This window comes from Schistocerca gregaria, chromosome X, assembly GCF_023897955.1.
Source record: "Schistocerca gregaria isolate iqSchGreg1 chromosome X, iqSchGreg1.2, whole genome shotgun sequence".
In the NCBI taxonomy this organism is placed as follows: Eukaryota; Metazoa; Arthropoda; class Insecta; order Orthoptera; family Acrididae; genus Schistocerca; species Schistocerca gregaria.
The window spans coordinates 66,013,641-66,031,243 of record NC_064931.1 but is presented as its reverse complement, the minus strand read 5'-3'; the positions used below and the strand labels follow the sequence as shown (position 1 = coordinate 66,031,243).

Sequence of the window (17,603 nt, the reverse complement as noted above, 5' to 3'; positions counted from 1 at the left end):
AGGTTTGCAGTAGTTACTCGGAGATGAAGAGACTTGCACAGGATACAGTAGCATGGAGAGCTGCATCAAACCAGTCTCTGGCCTGAAGACCACAACAACATGTTGTCCACATTGGCGAATGTTCATCAGAGACAAGGGCATCATCAGGAGTGCTCCAGGGCTGTGTGATAGGACTACTGCTGTTCCCCATAGACATAAATGATTTGGCAGAGAAGTTGGGTGGCAATCTGTGTTTGTTTGCTGATGATGCTATGGTGTATGGTAAGGTGTTGAAGTTGAGTGACTGTAGGAGGATACAAGATGACTTAGATAAAATTTTCAGTTGGTGCGATGAATTGCAGCTTGCCCTAAATGTGGAAAACTGTAAGTTGATGCAGATGAGTAGGAATATCAAACCTCTAAGGTTCACATAAAGTATTGTTAGTGTCCTCTTTGATGCAGTCAAGTCATTTAAATATCTTGGTGTAATGTTGCAAAATTATATAAAATGGAACGAGCATGTGAGAACTGTGATAGGGAAGGCGAATGGTTGACTTTGGTTTATTGGGAGAATTTTAGGAAAGAGTAGTTCACCTGTAAAGGAGACTGCATATAGGATGCTGGTGCGACCTATTCTTGGGTAATGCTCGAGTGTTTGAGATCCATACCAGGTTGGATTGAAGGAAGACACTGAAGCAATTCAGAGGCAGGCTGCTAGATTTGTTACCAGTAGGTTCACGTGATACAGAGATGCTTTGGGAACTCAAATGGGAATCCCTGGAGGGAAGACAATGTTCTCTTCGAGAAACACTATTGATAAAGTTTAGAGAACTGGCATTTGAAGCTCACTGCCAAACAATTCTACTGCCATCAGGCTACCAAGATAAGATACAAAAAATTAGTGCTCATGTAGCAGCATATAGTGGTACAGGGTACCCTCTGCCATGCACCATACCGTGGATTGCAGAATATAGATACAGATGTAGAATACATCGTAATTTTTCAAGGTGACACAGCTTACTGATAAGCTAATGTCATTTGGTGTTCTGTGTCATGCAATGCTGTCAGATCTGCATGATTAAGTGCATGAAAAAGTCAAATGCTTTAGGAATGTAATACAGGAGTTTTACAGAGATAAAAACAAGGCCTATAAACAAAACTGTCAAATAAATTAATATCTGAAACTTGCTGGCAGATTAAAACTGTATGCTAACCTGAGACTCAAACTCAGGACCTTTGCCTTTCATGGGTAAGTGCTCTAGCAATTGAGCTACCCAAGCATGACTCACGACCCATCCTCAGTTTTGCATCTGCAGTACCTCATCTCCTACCTTCCAAACTTTATACAAACTCTCATGTGAAACTTGCACAAGCAGCACTCCTGGAAGAAACAATATTGTGGAGACATGTCTTAGCTACAGCCTGGGAGATGTTTCCAGAATGAGATTTCACTCCGCAGCTGTGATGCACTGATATGAAATTCCTGGCAGATTAAAATTGTGTGCTAGACCTGGACAAGTGCTCTACCAACTGAGCTACCCAAATATTACTTATGAGCAATCCTCACAGGTTTACATCTGCCAGTAACTCATTTCTTACTTTCCAAACTTCACAGAAGCTTTGGCTATGCCATGTCTCTGCAATATCATTTTTTCCCGAAGTGCTAGTCTTGCAAGGTTCACAGATCTCCTATGAAGTTTGTAAGGTAGATGACATACTGATGAAGGTAAAGCAGTGAAGGTGGGTCATGAGTTGTGCTTGGATATCTCAGTTAGTAGAGCACTTGCCCAAGAAGGGCAAATGTTCCAGTCTCGGTCTTAATCTGCCAGGAAGTTTTATATCAGCGCACACTCCACTGCAGAGTGAAAATCTCATTCTGGAAATTAATAGTTATCAAAAATAAAAGGCTGATACCACTTCACAATGATTCAAATCCTAATAATCAGACAAGGTAAAGTAGTGCTTTGACAAATATTTATGTCCCATTATGTGATGGAGAAATACAACCATGGTAGATGCAGGCGGCCATTCAGATTTGGCACTACTTTGAAATATGGAAGGTTGTTGGTTATACAATTCTTTATTAACCATTATGCATTTCCTAATTTTCTCTTGAGACTGAAGCTGTGGAATAAAGATTACAAAGAAATTACAGATAAAAAATATGTTCTAACATAATTATACATCTTACAAGTAAACCTATCCAAGGGATACACTTTGATTATGATTGGCTTTGACTATGTTGTAGCATAGAGCATAATAAGACACTTTTTTTTTATATATACACTCCTGGAAATGGAAAAAAGAACACATTGACACCGGTGTGTCAGACCCACCATACTTGCTCCGGACACTGCGAGAGGGCTGTACAAGCAATGATCACATGCACGATACAGTGGACACACCAGGAACAGCGGTGTTGGCCGTCAAATGGCGCTAGCTGCGCAGCATTTGTGCACCGCCGCCGTCAGTGTCAGCCAGTTTGCCGTGGCATACGGAGCTCCATCGCAGTCTTTAACACTGGTAGCATGCCGCGACAGCGTGGACGTGAACCATATGTGCAGTTGACGGACTTTGAGCGAGGGCGTATAGTGGGCATCCGGGAGGAAGGATGGACGTACCGCTGAATTGCTCAACACGTGGGGCGTGAGGTCTCCACAGTACATCGATGTTGTCGCCAGTGGTCGGTGGAAGGTGCACGTGCCTGTCGACCTGGGACCGGACTGCAGCGACGCACGGATGCACGCCAAGACCGTAGGATCCTACGCAGTGCCGTAGGGGACCGCACCACCACTTCCCAGCAAATTAGGGACACTGTTGCTCCTGGGGTATCGGCGAGGACCATTCGCAACCGTCTCCATGAAGCTGGGCTACGGTCCCGCACACCGTTAGGCCGTCTTCCGCTCATGCCCCAACATCATGCAGCCCGCCTCCAGTGGTGTTGCGACAGGCGTGAATGGAGGGACGAATGGAGACGTGTCGTCTTCAGCGATGAGAGTCGCTTCTGCCTTGGTGCCAATGATGGTCGTATGCGTGTTTGGCGCCGTGCAGGTGAGCGCCACAATCAGGACTGCATATGACCGAGGCACACAGGGCCAACACCCGGCATCATGGTGTGGGGAGCGATCTCCTACACTGGCCGTACACCTCTGGTGATCATCGAGGGGACACTGAACAGTGCACGGTACATCCAAACCGTCATCGAACCCATCGTTCTACCATTCCTAGACCGGCAAGGGAACTTGCTGTTCCAACAGGACAATGCACGTCCGCATGTATCCCGTGCCACCCAACGTGCTCTAGAAGGTGTAAGTCAACTACCCTGGCCAGCAAGATCTCCGGATCTGTCCCCCATTGAGCATGTTTGGGACTGGATGAATCGTCGTCTCACGCGGTCTGCACGTCCAGCACGAACGCTGGTCCAACTGAGGCGCCAGGTGGAAATGGCATGGCAAGCCGTTCCACAGGACTACATCCAGCACCTCTACGATCGTCTCCATGGGAGAATAGCAGCCTGCATTGTTGCGAAAGGTGGATATACACTGTACTAGTGCCGACATTGTGCATGCTCTGTTGCCTGTGTGTATGTGCCTGTGGTTCTGTCAGTGTGATCATGTGATGTATCTGACCCCAGGAATGTGTCAATAAAGTTTCCCCTTCCTGGGACAATGAATTCACAGTGTTCTTATTTCAATTGCCAGGAGTGTATGTTCTCATATGGTCATTAAGGGCTGAAACACTCCCTTGAAAAAAGTTAAGTTTAATATTTCTGAATGAATACTGCTAAAATGATAACAAATATATAAAAAAAACTTTTTTCATAGAAAAGTTCTATGGTTTTCAATGCACATTACAATGGTGCATCCAGATTTGTCAAAACAGTCATTTTTTCAAAATCCCCTCAACCACTATTTTGTCTCTCATTTCAATATTTGATTAATGGCATCGTTAATATCAAACTCAATCACATATGATGAAATGGCACTCCAAAGATGCATTTGTCAGAAATAAGCTTTATTGAAGCACACACATATGGGGGCACACATACAGCAATACGAAGATTTTCTAGATAATTTCTGACGAATGAGTCTTTGGAATACCCCTTCATCATATATGAATGAATTTGGTGTTAATGATGCTATACCTTTTGTTAATTATTCAAATGTTAACATGAGAAACAAAATAGTAGGGGAAGAGATTTAACAAAAAACTGTTTTGGCAAATATGGGTACACTGTTGTAACATACATTCAAAATCATAGAACTTTTATTTGAAGTTTACATATAACCATTTCAACAGTATTCATTCAGATATATTAAACTCAATTTTTGTTTCAATGGAGTGTCTTACCCTTTTAATGACCATATGGGCAAATATAAAAAAAATATTTGTCCTTTATTTTGCTCTACAGTACAACATATTCAAAACCGATCAACATCGAAGTGTATTCGTAAGGTAGGTGTACTTGATAGTGATGTTTATACAGAATTTTAATTATTATCATACTTACATTTAAATTAAACCTCTATTATTGTAATGTGTAAAAGGTGGTGGGTAAGACTTACTGATTCTCAACATCTCTATATCCTTTCTTTTCAGGATGGGTGGGTGGGAGGAGGTGAGGGGGGGGGGGGGGGGGGGGGGAGGATACTACAACAACAACAACAACATAGAAATGTTCAGAATGTAACCATACATACAAATTAATTTGCAATGTGAATGTAAAAGGACTCATTAAACATCATCATGATCTATCATGAAAAATGATCCATGACACATGAAACTAACTTTCATAAAATGCTCACAAAAGTGAGCACATAGACTGAAAATAATGGAGATCTCATCTAGGCATATTTGACAGTAGCATTGTGTATGTGAGGAGAAGTAGAGTTTGATTTAAATGTGAGTACAATATTAATTGAAACTTCTGTGTATGGACCATTAAAATACATACTTATGTTAGTACATATTTGTTATCATTAATTTCTTTGTACACTTTATTTTACAGTTTCAGTCTGATGAGGAAATTCTTAAAGGCCAATGCTTAATAAACAATTGTGTGATCAAGACTTTTCCATATTTCTAAGTCATGGCAAATATTTATTTATTCAAAGTAGAGTTGTAAGCACTGTGCATCAAAGAGACTACTGAAACCAGAATATCCACATTCATTGTATAGGATACTGACAAAAAGAATTTACACCCCCCCCCCCCCCCCCCCCCCCCCGAACACAAAAAAAATATTTGTTGATATGAAGACGATTTAATGCTCATGAAAAGTTGCTATGGGCAGGAATTAGAAATTAGAATATTAGCAATGCTAATGGCCAGGTCTCATCCTAAAATATAGTGCACAGATAGAATTTCATATTTAAAATGCAACAGTTCAATTCCATGTTACTGCAGGTCAACTTGTGCTGACATTCTTAACCCATCAACTGCAGGCAAATTTCAGATTTTTGTATATAAAATTCAGTGGATTGTGTTAAGGGAATGTCACAAGAAATCTAAAAACTGAATTTAGAAGTTATATGTAAATGACATTTAATGTCATAATGCAGGAAACTCGAAAGTTGCATTTCACGTTATAAACACAGGAAAAATTTGTTGATTTCAGGTTATAAACACAGGAAAAATTTGTTGATAAGTTTTCTGAGTATAGGATATCTTGAATCACAGTGACATTCACAAGCTCGCAAAAATGGTTACAAAATTGGTGGTGTGAGGAGACACATATTAAGCAGGCGAGTGAGACTTGACAACACATAAAATGCGACTTCCGATGTTCCAGGGCAACAGAAACAAGATTTAACAGGATAATAGTGACTTATAAGATACAAGAAGCCTAGAAATTATATCCAAAGTGAAAAAGCATGCCCTACAGAATTGTATGAAAAGTGACTGAACACACATACACACACACACACACACACGCACACACACACACACACACACACACACACACACACACACACACACACACACATGTTGGCCGCAATTATTTCGTTAAAGCGTCTGACAAGTGTGAAGAATTTAGAATGAATTGTAATTGCTATCAAACAAATATGCATTTTCACAAATTTGTCATATCACATATGGGCCAGTTAGTTGTGATATGAAAGTATGGCCATGAAAATTTCATGGGGGAGATACACAAAGTAATCAACCTGCATCACCTTAAGTACTGTTTATAACCGACTCATTTAAAAATTTTGCAAATAAATTACCATGTAACCTAGAATTATATGCACCATTCTAGGTCTTTAGTTCCAGTTTCACATCACTTGAGTCATATATACGTAAATGTAATTGGTAATTTACATAAAGTAGTCTTACATGAATGTGCTAATGAATAAGGATGGCAGGCTTGCTCGAGAAATAAAGCAACCAAGATTAGTGGCTCATTAGATCTTTAGCTTATTGTTTGCTCTCAGTGGAGGAGATAAAGCTTATATAAATTCAAAGATGAAACAAAATGGTAATTCTACATATAACTAATTACTGAGAATAATAACTGAAAATGGACATCCACCGTGAAATATTATCATACTCTACATGTGTTTCATCACACCAAATGAACAATATATGCGAAGTGGACTAATAAACACAGAATTTTTTGCAAAAGTAAACAGAGTGTGAGAGTAAAAATTATTGATAATTCAAGAAATTGTTCTTTAATTTTCCAAGCAATCACATTTTCAGCATCACTTAATAAGTCACTGAATTTACTGGAGATGCAAGATATACAGTCTGTGGGCAACAGAATACTGACAATGCACTATAGGTAACACACACTCACTTTGCTGTGTGTGTGTGTGTGTGTGTGTGTGTGTGTGTGTGTGTGTGTGTGTGGGCGCGCGCAGCGCGCGCGTGCGAGCGCTCGTGTGTGGAAGGGATTAAGAAAAATGAACTTAAGCTAATATTACACTTGATATACTTGCCATTAAATAAAAAGACTTTATGAATGACAAACATTGCAACATGTTTATCGAATACTTTACAGTTGTTGCTGTTTGATCTTGGAACCGTGTATTTAACATCAAATTTTCACAAATGAAAAGTGGCACAACATATGATAATTTGGAAAATGGAACATTTTTGTGAAAATAAACAATCCCTATTGAAGGTGATGCTGCCAATTTAGGTATGTATTTACCTCCTATGGTAGAGAAGTTTAACTTTTCACCAGTGGTGTCTTTCAGTCTTCCTTTTGAAACTGCGCTGTCCTTTTCCGTACCAGAAGTTCTTGAGTGCTGATCTTCAACTAAATCTAAAGATTTTTCCTGAAATTGCAAAACCTCATTTACTGGAGAACAATTTTATTTCTGCTTTAACAATTCAATACGACAAAAATCAACACAGCACGCCTACTCACCAGGGTCTTTGTTTCTTGATGAAAATGCTCATTTTCTGATTCATCACTTTCCCATAAATCAACTGATTTATCTAATTCCAAATCCAAAAGATCTTCAAGTTCATCTAAGGTTCTGTCATCGGGGGTATTAGCTATTTTAGTGACAGTTTCCATTTCCTTCTCTACCTCAGTTTCTGATAACTGATCCAAGCTATTTGTTTTACAAGAATGTTCACGAGAATCTGAGGAATCAAATTTTCTTTTTGTAGTCTCCTGAATAGGAACATTATCATTCACCATACTTCTACCTGTGTCGATAACATCAGAGTTTAGTGCCAATGACTTTGGTTCATCCTGACACATAGCCACTATATGTCCTTTCTTGTTTTTATCTTTCATCCTATATTTATGTGAAGTTTTTCTTTCTGTTTTTTTTGTGCAGTTTTTGGACATCGGTTCTGATCTGGTCGGTGTAACACTTTCATCACGATTTTTTCTTAACGACTTAACTTTGCTACCACTATCAATGGTAACTGAGCATGCTGAAGCTCCTTGCGAAGAACTGATGTCATTGTTTTTCAAAGAATTAGAAACAGGGGGATTCTTGTAACCTAGAGATGAGGTTTGGATTCTGAGAGGCACTGTATAGTATTTATTTTCTGACTCAGAGTTTTTCTCAGGTGACGGGCTCAGGCTTGGTGTCTGACTCCGACTTTTCTGGGTTGAGGGGTTATCTGAATGACAATACAATTCTTCTACTGATGTATTATTCTTTCGATTGTCATGCATGGGCTTTCCATGAATTAAACCTACATCTTTTCTCCGTAATGAATGATCATCTTCATGAGCCCCTGAGAAAGAGAATGAGTTCTGTGGAGAGAGAGGTGAAAATGATGCCATTAAATGTGGTGATGCTTTTCTTTGTGGACTTCTGTAACATTTATCCGTGTGAGAAGGTTTCACCTCTGGAGAAGTAGAGACCTGGTGGTCATATGGTGATGCTGTGTAATGCACATTTTCTCTGTCTTTAGAAGACATATGAGACGATTTTCTTTGTAGTTTTTCTGGGGACTTTTTTCTGGTACTTGACACACCATACATTTTAATTGGACAGGGAGATGGGCTCCTACCCTTTGAATGCTTCCTATTCAAATGTAGTTGCTCTAGACTTATTGGAGGCGAATTCGAAACTCTTGAAACTGGTGATTTGCTTCTCTGCATGGCATGTTTTGAAACATTTGACTTATTTGAAGGAAAATTTATAGGTGATCTCTTCCGCTGCACATCTGGTGAGAGTCTTTTGGGTGATGCAAATGTTCTTTGGGTGATGGGTGACTTTACATATCCTTTTCCTGGTGATATCGAATGCCTCCTGCACTTTGGAGAAATGGATTTCTTCTGTGATGTAATACTTCTCCGGTCATGTGCCTGCATTCTAACTGGAGATATTTTGCATTGTGGTGACTTTTGTCTTTCCCTTGGTGAGCCAGACCTACCTGGTGAACCGTAATTTCTGGATATTGGTGATAATGACTGCTTTCTAGAGCATCTGGAATGTGAAGGAGAATAATGGTTGTCAGAATATCTCCTAGATGGTGATCTTGACAGCTTTCTGAATTGCGATGCAGATTTTCTAGCTGGAGAGCAAGTGGGACTACGAGATCTCTTCATCTGGCTGACTTGTCTGGGACTACAAGATCTCCGTATTTGGTTGGCTGACCTAGGGCTACATGACTTCTGCACGCGAGTACATGATCTGGGACTAGAGGATTTCCTCCTGTGTTCAGTTAATCTTGGACTAAAAGATATGCACATCTGAGCAGTTTGTCTCGGACTACCAGATCTCTTTATCAGAGCAACTCTTCTTGGACTACCAGAGCTCCGCACATGAGTAGCTGGTCTTGGACTATTAGATCTCAGTACCTTAGTGGCTGCTCTTGGACTGCCAGATCTACACACATTAGCAGTTGGTCTGGGACTTCCTGATCTTCGTATCTTAGCAGCTGGCTGTGGACTAACAGATCTCCGTATTTTAGCAGGTGGTCTTGGACTGAGAGATCTTCGTACAATAGCCATTGGTCTTGGACTGGGAGATCTCCGAATATTAGTACCTGGTCTTGGACTCAGAGATCTTCTCAAATTTGTGGCTGGTCTTGGGCTAATAGAGCTCTGCATATTAGAGGCTGGTGTTGGACTAACAGATCTCTGTACCTTAGCTGCTGTTCTGGGACTGCGAGACTTCCGTATATTCGTGGCAGGGCTTGGACTTCTAGATCTGCGCAGATTAGTACGTGGTCTTGGACTGTGCGATCTCCGCATATCAGAAGCTGATCTTGGACTCCGAGATCTACGAGTACTCACTATCGGTCTCGGGCTGCGAGATCTTCGCATACTCACTGCTGGTCTGGGACTGTGAGATCTCAGCACACTCACAGATGGTCTTGGACTGTGAGATCGTCGCACACTACCAGCTGGTCTTGGACTGCGAGATCTTCGAGTACTGTTAACTGGTCTTGGACTGCGAGATCTTCGGGTATCGGTAGATGGTCTCGGACTGCGAGATCTCCGGGTACTAGAAGATGGCCGTGGACTGCGAGATCTCTGCATACATGTTACAGGTCTTGGGCTGTGAGATCTATGAATGCTCATTAGTGGTCCTGGACTGTGAGATCTGTTTGAGCTCATTTCCGGTCCTGGACTGCGAGATATCCGTGTGCCTTTGGCCAGTCCTGGACTGCGAGATCTCCGTTTGCTCTTAGCCACTCCTGGACTGCGAGATCTCCTTGTACTCTTGGTTGGTCCTGGACTGCGAGATCTTCGTGTGCACATTGCCGGTCCTGGACTGCGAGATTTCCGTGTGCTCACTGCCCGTCCTGGACTGTGAGATCTCCGTGTGCACACTGCCCGTCCTGGACTGCGAGATCTCCGTGTGCTCACTGCCCGTCCTGGACTGCGAGATCTCCGTGTGCTCACTGCCGGTCCTGGACTGCAAGATCTCTGTGTGCTCACTGCCCGTCCTGGACTGCGAGATTTCCGTGTGCTCATTGTCTGTCCTGGACTGCGAGATCTCTTCGTACCCACTCCCCTTCCTGGACTGCGAGATGTCCGTGTGCTCATTGCCCATCCTGGACTGAGAGATCTCTGTGTGCCCACTCCCCTTCCTGGACTGCGAGATCTCCGTGTGCCCACTGCCCTTCCTGGGCTGCGAGATCTCCGTGTGCTCACTGCCTTTCCTGGACTGCGAGATCTCCGTGTGCTCACTGCCGGGCCTGGACTGCGAGATCTCCGTGTGCCCACTACCCTTCCTGGACTGCGAGATCTCCGTGTGTTCACTGCTGGTCTTGGACTGCGAGATCTCCGTGTGCTCATTGCCGGTCCTGAACTACGTGATCTCCGTGTACATGTTGCAGGTCCTGGACTGCGAGATCTCCGTGTACATGTTGCAGGTCCTGGACTGCGAGATCTCCACGTACTCACTGTTGGTCCAGGACTGCGGGATCTCCGTGCACTCATTGCTGGTCTCGGGCTGCGAGATCTCCTCGCATTCCTTGCAGGTCCTGGACTATGAGATCTCCGTGTATTTGTTGTTGGTCCTGGACTGCGCGATCTACGCATGTTCTTTGCTGGTCCTGGACTGCGTGATTTATGCTTGCTCGTCACTGGCCCTGGACTGCGCGATCTACGCTTGGTCGTCACTGGCCCAGGACTCCGCGATCTACGCATGCTCGTCACTGACCCTGGACTGCGTGATCTACACATGCTCGTCCTTGGCCCTGGGCTGCGTGACCTACGCATGCTCGTCCTTGGTCCTGGACTGCGTGATCTCCGCATGCTCGTCCTTGCCCCTGGACTGCGTGATCTCCGCATGCTCCTCGCTGGACCTGGGCTGCGTGATCTCTGCCTGCTCCTCACTGGACCTGGGCTGCGTGATCTCTGCCTGCTCCTCACTGGACCTGGACTGCGTGACCTCCACCTGTTCCTTGCTGGCACTGGACTGGGTGATCTCCGCATACTCGTCACTGGCTGTGGACTGCGTGATCTCCGCATTCTTGTCGCTGGCCCTGGACTGTGTGATCTCCGCATGCTTGTCACTGGCTGTGGACTGCGTGATCTCCGCATTCTTGTCGCTGGCCCTGGACTGCGTGATCTCCGCATGTTCGTTGCTGGCCCTGGACTGGGGGACCTTCGCAAACTCGTTGCTGGCCCTGGACTACGTGACCTCCGCTTGCTCTTCACTGGCCCTGGACTGCATGACCTCCGCTTACTCTTCACTGGCCCTGGGCTGCATGACCTCCGCTTACTCTTCACTGGCCCTGGGCTGCATGACCTCCGCTTGCTCTTTACTGGCCCTGGACTCCGTGACCTCCGCTTGCTCTTTACTGGCCCGGGACTCCGTGACCTCCACATGCTTGTCACTGGCCCTGGACTCCGTGATCTCCGCATGCTTGTCCCTGGCCCTGGACTGCATGATCTCTGCCTGCTCATCTGCAGCCCTGGACTGCGTGACCTCCGCCTGCTTGTCTGTGGCCCTGGACTGCGTGACCTCCGCCTGCTTGTCTGTGGCCCTGGACTGCGTGACCTCTGCCTGCTTATCTGTGGCCCTGGACTGCGTGACCGCTGCCTGCTTGTCTGTGGCCCTGGACTGCATGACCTCTGCCTGCTTGTCTGTGGCCCTGGACTGCGTGACCTCCGCCTGCTCGTCTGTGGCCCTGGACTGCGTGACCTCCGCCTGCTTGTCTGTGGCCCTGGACTGCACGACCTCCGCATGCTCATCGCCGGCCCTGAACTGTGTGACCTCCGCATGTTCTTCACAGGCCCTGGACTCCGTGACCTCCGGATGTTCGTCAGTGGCTCTGGACTTCGTGACCTCTGTGTGTTCGTCAGTGGTCCTGGACTGCCTGATCTCCGCATGGTCATTGCTGGCCCCGGACTGCATGATCTCCGCATACTTATCACTGGTCCTGGACTATGAGATCTCATAGTTGATGATGGTCCTGGACTACGAGATCTCCGCATAGTCACAGCTGATCTTGGACTGCAAGATCTATGTACGTTTGCAGCAGGCCTCGGGCTGCACGATCTTCGCATGTGAGTAGCAGACCTCGGACTGCAGGATTGTTGCTTGTGAGCAATTGATCTTGGACTACGAGATTTCTGGTTATGAGGACTTGATCTTGGAGACCGAGATGTATGCCTGATAGGACTTGATCTCGGACTGCAAGATCTTCGCAAATGAGTGGAAGGTCTTGGGCTAGGTGACCTCACTTGGTGAACTGGAGATTTTGATGTAGAAATTCTCAAAGACCTATGAATGCGAGAGGGACTATGAAACCTATCACTACTGCAAGGAGAATGTGGGCTCCGTGATTGAAGAGAGTCAACTGGTGACGTTTGTGTATATGGTCGTGAATCATAAATCGGTGATCTAGAATTAGGATGACTTAGTTTACGTACAGGTGACTTGGGGCTTCGTGATTTCACAGCATGTGCAGGTGACCTTCGAATTCGCAATGGAGATCTTGGACTGCGTGATCGGCTGAAGGAGTTTCTCATTTTTGAAGTAGTAGTCCTAGATGGTGATGCCGGAGTTCGCGATCGTCGATAGACTGGGGATTTTGTGCTTTGAGATCTGTTATCATGAACCTGAGATCTTTCCACTTGAGACACTGAATTATATATTGAAGATGAGTCTGAAACTCTGCTTGTATTGTGGGTTGCTCCAGGACTACATGAGGTTGGTTTGTACAATGAAGACCCTTGGCTTTGACTATTTTCTGGATGGCTACATTGCCCAGGTGAATGAACAGGGGACTGGTTTGGGGTTATTACACTCTTATTGGAACATTTGATGTACTTATTATCAGGTGGTGAATGCCTTGATATTTGAGACATTTTTAAAGTAATATTGGAATTTTCAGCCTGAGCAGCTGGTTCATTTTCTGTGGTCTTCACTGTAGATACTGGCACTGAAATTAGCAGAGTAGATGTTTCTTGGGCTTTTACAGAGGAAAGTGGTTGTCCATTGTCATATGCAGCATCCACAGTGCTGCTGATCACTCCTTTTGTTGTTCCTTGCAGACCACTAATTGTCACAGAATTTTCACTCACAACATCAGGCTGAACACACACATCACTCACACAAGACTCCAGTTGTTGATCACGGCAAACTTTTACATCAGTTTCTTCCTGCAGAACACTTTTTTCCGGTACCTCCGTTTCACTGTCATCTGCACTTGTTACAGATGGTGAAGTCCTTTCAGTTTTCTTTATCTCTTCTTCTAATTCATCCATTAGTTTTTCCAGACTTTCTTCTTCATTTGTATCTAGTAACAATATGTCAGAATCTTCCTCTGCACTTTCATCTTCTTCAACTCCATTTGTACCACAGTAGCCCATAAAATCTTCATCACTATTATCTGAATTGTCATCATCATATCGGCTGAATTTTGATGGCACTGAAACAAATAAAAATACAGTACTTACATCTGTCATCTATGTATATGAAATGGCAGCACTTAATACGAAGGCTCAACTTCCAACTACACTAGTGCAGGATTGCTGCAAGTCATCATGTACCTGTGAACATAATTAGTATTTTAGCATTCATGTGCATGAAGTAATTTAAACTGCTGAAATTCCAATTCATCTATAAGGGGAGATGGAAGTACCAGTCATGGACAGTAGCACACACAGACTCATGTGTAGGCAGACCAGTACAGGTCTGTAGCCACTACATTAAATGCGACAGCTGTACTTAAAGATCTGTATGGGATTGTAGCAACTTAATGTGGTCCACTTTTCTTTTTATTGATTTATTTTGTAGAAACTGTGAAGAATTTCAGTACAGGAAACAGCTAATGGCAGCTCCCTGTCTAAAACAAACCATAGGAGAAAAGGTACATCTCACACCCATAAGAAGTCTAGTATGTCCCAAAAATGGTTCAAATGGCTCTGAACACTATGGGACTCAACTGCTGTGGTCATTAGTCCCTTAGAACTTAGAACTACTTAAACCTAACTAACCTAAGGACATCACACACATCCAAGCCCGAGGCAGGATTCGAACCTGCGACCGTAGCAGTCGCACGGTTCCAGACTGCGCGCCTAGAACCGCGAGTAGTACGTCCCACATCTTTGTCAATTATCTAACTTGTTGCACCTCATCACATAAAAGAATTTTGAAATAATGGCAGTTTTGGAGGATTTAGAGTGAGAATTAATAGACTGAAGCCATCTCTCCTTGTACTTTTTTTGTGACTAAAACATTTCACCTACCATTTCACCCCGCCCCCCTCCAGCATGTTCTCCCTCCTTCACAACATAATTTTAGGCATTACTTCCAGACACTTCTGCATCCTTTTTTTCTCCTTCAGTTTATATAATAACTCTGTATTTCTTGTTTACCACCAGCATTATAAACTTAGCCTATAAAAAAAGATAATTATCAATATAGTCTCAGTGACTTATTGCATATACTTCTCGTTATCATCCACCTTTCATTCCATTGTGGGGCTATATGGAATTCCTGTCAGTGTCATTGATGTTTTAAGAAATCTATATCACGATTGCGTTGCTGTATAAGAACAGAAGGAGGGAACAACACTTTCCTTAGTTTTCTGACAGGCATCAGACAAAGTTCCATTTTGTCGCCATTCATTTTAATATTAGTCATAAATTTCATGAGAAAAACTAGGGGCAACTCCAATGCACGTATAGATTTTAATGAGCAATCTACACTTATGGATCTGGCAGAAACACTACAAAGTTACAATTGATGACTGCCACACAGGATGGAATGACCAGTTCTGTAGGGTGAATAATAAATAGTGACAAAACAAAAACAAAGGGCACAAAAGTAGAGATGTATATACTTAAATTAATGTGTAACAGAAGATACTACAAGATGTTGACTAATTTCCATATCTCAGCGACCTTATCTGTAATAATGGCAATGTAAATGCAGACATCACCAGCAGAAGTAGAAAAGCTTCTTCAGTCTGTAAATAATTCACTTCATCTGCTTTGTTGCCCTCAGCAGCTGGAATTCCTTCTCTCAATCACTGTAACATGCTGAATACTGTTGATTACAGAAGAATAGTTCAAATAAAGTAGCCTACATAGTATTTAATGCTGGATATTGCCACTTTTGAAAGGTTGTTTGTTGTTGTTGTCTTCAGTCCTGAGACTGGTTTGATGCAGCTCTCCATGCCACTCTATCCTGTGCACGCTTCTTCATCTCCCAGTACCTACTGCAACCTACATCCTTCTGAATCTGCTTAGTGTACTCATCTCTCGGTCTCCCTCTACGATTTTTACCCTCCACGCTGCCCTCCAATGCTAAATTTGTGATCCCTTGATGCCTCAAAACATGTCCTACCAACCGATCCCTTCTTCTAGTCAAGTTGTGCCACAAACTTCTCCTCTCCCCAATCCTATTCAATACCTCCTCATTAGTTACGTGCTCTATCCACCTTATCTTCAGTATTCTTCTGTAGCACCACATTTCGAAAGCTTCTATTCTCTTCTTGTCCAAACTAGTTATCGTCCATGTTTCACTTCCATACATGGCTACACTCCAAACAAATACTTTCAGAAACGACTTCCTGATACATAAATCTATATTCGATGTTAACAAATTTCTCTTCTTCAGAAACGCTTTCCTTGCCATTGCCAGTCTACATTTTATATCCTCTCTACTTCGACCATCATCAGTTATTTTACTTCCTAAATAGCAAAACTCCTTTACTACTTTAAGTGTCTCATTTCCTAATCTAATTCCCTCAGCATCACCCGATTTAATTTGACTACATTCCATTATCCTCGTTTTGCTTTTGTTGATGTTCATCTTATATCCTCCTTTCAAGACACTGTCCATTCCGTTCAACTGCTCTTCCAAGTCCTTTGCCGTCTCTGACAGAATTACAATGTCATCGGCGAACCTTAAAGTTTTTACTTCATCTCCATGAATTTTAATACCTACTCCAAATTTTTCTTTTATTTCCTTTACTGCTTGCTCAATATACAGATTGAATAACATCGGGGAGAGGCTACAACCCTGTCTCACTCCTTTCCCAACCACTGCTTCCCTTTCATGCCCCTCGACTCTTATGACTGCCATCTGGTTTTTGTACAAATTATAAATAGCCTTTCGCTCCCTGTATTTTACCCCTGCCACCTTTAGAATTTGAAAAAGAGTATTCCAGTCAACATTGTCAAAATCTTTCTCTAAGTCTACAAATGCTAGAAACGTAGGTTTGCCTTTTCTTAATCTTTCTTCTAAGATAAGTCGTAAGGTCAGTATTGCCTCACGTGTTCCAACATTTCGACAGAATCCAAACTGATCCTCCCCGAGGTCTGCATCTACCAGTTTTTCCATTCGTCTGTAAAGAATTCGCGTTAGTATTTTGCAGCCGTGGCTTATTAAACTGATAGTTCGGTAATTTTCACATCTGTCAGCACCTGCTTTCTTTGGGATTGGAATTACTATATTCTTCTTGAAGTCTGAGGGTATTTCGCCTGTCTCATACATCTTGCTCACCAGCTGGTAGAGTTTTGTCAGGACTGGTTGTCCCAAGGCCGTCAGTAGTTCTAATGGAATGTTGTCTTGTTTCGACTCAGGTCTTTCAGTGCTCTGTCAAACTCTTCACGCAGTATCGTATCTCCCATTTCATCTTCATCTACATCCTCTTCCATTTCCATAATATTGTCCTCAAGTACATCGCCCTTGTATAAACCTTCTATATACTCCTTCCACCTTTCTGCCTTCCCTTCTTTGCTTAGAACTGGGCTGCCATCTGAGCTCTTGATATTCATACACGTGGTTCTCTTCTCTCCAAAGGTCTCTTTAATTTTCCTGTAGGCAGTATCTATCTTACCCCTAGTGAGATAAGCCTCTACATCCTTACATTTGTCCTCTAGCCATCCATGTTTAGCCATTTTGCACTTCCTGTCGATCTCATTTTTGAGACGTTTGTATTCCTTTTTGCCTGCTTCATTTACTGCATTTTTATATTTTCTCCTTTCATCAATTAAATTCAATATTTCTTCTGTTACCCAAGGATTTCTAGCAGCCCTCGTCTTTGTACCTACTTTATCCTCTGCTGCCTTCACTACTACATCCCTCAGAGCTACCCATTCTTCTTCTACTGTATTTTTTCCCCTATTCCTGTCAATTGTTCCCTTATGCTCTCCCTGAAACTCTGTACAACCTCTGGTTCTTTCAGTTTATCCAGGTCCCATCTCCTTAATTTCCCACATTTTTGCAGTTTCT

General features: G+C 43.2%; 1 protein-coding gene across 9 annotated transcripts in view; it reads right to left on the bottom strand.

The window, feature by feature from the left end:
- Window positions 1-17,603, bottom strand: part of LOC126299623 (serine/arginine repetitive matrix protein 2-like) — a 160,025-nt gene that overhangs the window by 65,923 nt on the left and 76,499 nt on the right. For 2 of the 9 annotated variants that reach the window (XM_049991665.1, XM_049991669.1), the window contains exons 4-5: window positions 7,355-13,788; window positions 7,136-7,262 (exon numbers count right to left, since the gene is read on the bottom strand). In XM_049991665.1, coding sequence (XP_049847622.1) covers window positions 7,136-7,262; window positions 7,355-13,788 — 6,561 coding nt within the window. The remainder of the gene's footprint in view (window positions 1-7,135; window positions 7,263-7,354; window positions 13,789-17,603) is intronic. The other 7 variants (XM_049991666.1, XM_049991668.1, XM_049991667.1 and 4 more) reach the window with 7 other exon arrangements.